Raw genomic sequence first — 3,144 nt, 5'->3', positions numbered from 1 at the left:
TATTGATTTATGAATAATTAGGGGGTCTAATTTTTTTGTCGGAGAGTCACAGTTTTAGGGATTTATCTACCGACTCCACAGCCCTGGTCATAAGGTCAAAACGTGATCTGGTAAAAGCCAGAGGGGGTTTTTCTTTAGGCTTGTTTTAAAATGGGCCAGTTGAAGTTTTTTTTTAACATACATTTTTAATATTTTCCTTGTAAGCTAATGTAAAGTTCATTTTTTCTTGGTTCCTCTGAACCTATTTTTATACCTATATTTACCTATATTTTGGGTTTGGTGACTTTTTCATTGCTCTTGTCCACATTCCTATAATCTTACTAATTTTAAAAGAAATGCTAATGTAGATCATTAGCTCCTAAACAAAAATGCATCCCAGTATAGATCAATGAAAACAATACATAAAAGAATTCCAAAATATAAACATTTGAAATTTGGTTTCCAAGGATACACATTTCTTCTGTATATATGGAGGAGAGAGCCAGGATGGGGATTCTATGTTCACTATGTCTGCAACAATAAAAATTTGATAAGAGTGCTGATGTTATTGCTGTGTGGTTGGCTTCCTTTCTTCTTTCCACATGTATGGGTAGTGGGGGCAGACTACATGCAGAGGCAAAACCTGTTACAGTGAACACCAGTGCGCTTTATGAGCTGTGACTATAACTTATGATTTTAGTTATGTGGGTAGTGTTGCTCAAACATCATCCTGCATTTTTGAGTATTCATTAAGTGAAATCCTATTTCTGAACTCACTGCAAACACACAGGACAAGGGTAAATTTAGTTTTTATGATTAAATTAATGGGCAACAGAACATACCTTGTGCTTTCAAACGTGGTGATTTCCTTAAGGATTTTATGGAAGGCTCATTCATTCTGTTAAGATTCTTGTCTGGTAGAATTAGGTCATCTTCTTCGTTGATATCAACAGCAGTTACTTTATCTACCCCAACATCCATTATATCGTCAAGACCAACACCTTAAAAAAAAAAGCCCTTCTAATCATACTGATTGTTAACTTGTGAACAAAACTCTGTACCAGTCTTCCCCCTGTGTCCAAGTTTTGCCCCAATGAGTGTTGCAATTCTAATTGTTAATCAATACAAAGGTGATGCCAGACTGTCAATCACAGTCAGCATGTCAATGACATCACTGACCTTGCTACCACAGTATTGTCACTGCTCTATTAGAAGCCAGAAGGAATAGGAAGAGAAAGAGATGGGGATACAGACTGCATTTTGTTAATAGTAAACAACTATTAGTAAAAACAGCTTTATGTGCCTAAGCTACACATTATGGGTTAGGAAGAGAAACATGCATTTTATGAAGCTGATCCCAAAGTTTCTACTTCATTAATATAATTGAATAAATTGATAAATTAGTAAAGACAAAACCTTGAAATAATCATGTTAAACAACTATCTAAAAGAGGTAAAAAGAAGCCCAGCCTGCAAACAGAGGCTTTACAACTTACCTCTGCACCATCAAACTCCACCCTTTCATAATTTGGCACACGTCATTAGAACTAAAGAAGTGGCTTGGAAATGCTATGAAATGTCTTCAACGTTAAAAGGCAAAATGTGGAATGTGACTAATTATTACTAGGTATAGTATGACTTGGATATATTATAAGCTTGACTGATAACATGTCAAACACTGAAAACTGTGTATATCAAGACAAAACGTTTTTTTTTAGTTATCACCTTAGTTGTTTTTGTGTGTCATTTTAAATGGCCAACCAAACACCTCTTTTAATTTTAAAGTTGGGAATGATTAGAACCCCTGTCAAGTTTAAAGCTTGTTTTTTTCATCTTTTCTCCATATGGATATGTCAGACACACTCAAAGACAAAAAATATTTAATTTCCCAAAAGAGCAAAATATCTAAAATGTTAATATATAAAAAAAAACACCTGGTGATGTGATTATATTATACAGTATTTATATAGCGTCGACATATTATACAGGGCTTTACAAAGTCTTTACATATTCTTGTCACTAGCTGTCTCCTACAGTTCAAGGTCAGTTTTTTTTGGGTGAAGCCAATTAACCTAACTGCATGTTTTTAGAATGTGGAAGGAAACCCACGCAAACTTTCTAGCTGAGATTTCAACCTAGGACCTAGCGCAGCAAAGGCCAGAGTGGTAACCTCGGAGCCATGGTGCTGCCCATGATGCACAAGACATGATACTTTCCTGTAAGTGGTGTCATTTATTTAGAAAGCATGAACATGTGGTTCAGTGCACTACCCTGCATTGTGCTGCATTGTGGTGCATGTACATTTTTGACATTTTTACTATTCCCATTCACTGCCTTACAATGATTGATGCACAAAAATAAATTGACACAACACAAATGGGTATGAATGGTCCTCCAATTTAAACAGTACTTGATAAGGTTTTATGGGATGTGCATTATGTCATAAGAGTCACACCAATAGTTTGAATAGCTTTTGATGTTAGTACATAGGTACCAACAAGTCTTTCCCAGTAGGAGTAGGTTGCCAGGAGAGAAAAAAATATTAAAAGGCAATACAAAAGTTTGTCTCCAAGGACTTGAAAAAAGTTTGTAAGTAAACAGAAATGAGTATTTTGTATTTGAGTGTTGTACATATATTAGGTTTTATATAATATACACACACAATAGTTTATTACTATTGTTGCAATCATTTTATTGAATTGTATATTTAGTTGAATTATTATTTATACAGTACTTCACCTCCCTTTTTTATACAATATACACTGGCATATTTCTCTTACTCTATACTACAGCACACTAACTGTACTGTTGTACACAACTAACCATTAAAGACAAACTCACAAAAATGTAAAAATGAAATCTGACTTCAATCTCACTTATGGCAGAAAATTCCATAGAAACACTACAGGTTTGCTAGACAGCATAGAAACAGCTGCCTGCCTTGTAGGTCCACCTTAAATCATTACCATCATAAGAGGTAAGTCGCTTTGGAAAAGTCAGTCACTGCTGTGTATTAATTTAGTTTAAGCTACAAACAGTGGCGGATGTAGAAAACAGTGGGCCCTTGTGCAGAACAGACTTAGGACCCCCATGGTGCCCCTTGTGGCTCTGGAAGGTATGAGGCTTTCATACAGTGGCACACTTTGCACCTCATTAGGTCCACCCC

The 3,144-nt window shown here is 35.5% G+C and overlaps 1 protein-coding gene across 1 annotated transcript in view; it reads right to left on the bottom strand.

Annotated features, from left to right (window-relative positions):
• Positions 1–980, bottom strand: part of PHF3 (PHD finger protein 3) — a gene marked incomplete at its 5' end in the record, with an annotated part of 29,173 nt that extends 28,193 nt beyond the window's left edge. The window contains 1 exon segment of the mRNA XM_072408478.1: positions 822–980. Within this exon segment, the coding sequence (XP_072264579.1) occupies positions 822–980 (159 nt within the window).
• Positions 981–3,144: the final 2,164 nt, after the last annotated feature.

Source organism: Pyxicephalus adspersus, chromosome 4 (genome assembly GCF_032062135.1).
Source record: "Pyxicephalus adspersus chromosome 4, UCB_Pads_2.0, whole genome shotgun sequence".
Lineage (NCBI taxonomy): Eukaryota > Metazoa > Chordata > Amphibia > Anura > Pyxicephalidae > Pyxicephalus > Pyxicephalus adspersus.
The sequence above is the reverse complement of the archived record's forward strand: the minus strand, read 5'-3'. Positions and strand labels throughout refer to the sequence as shown.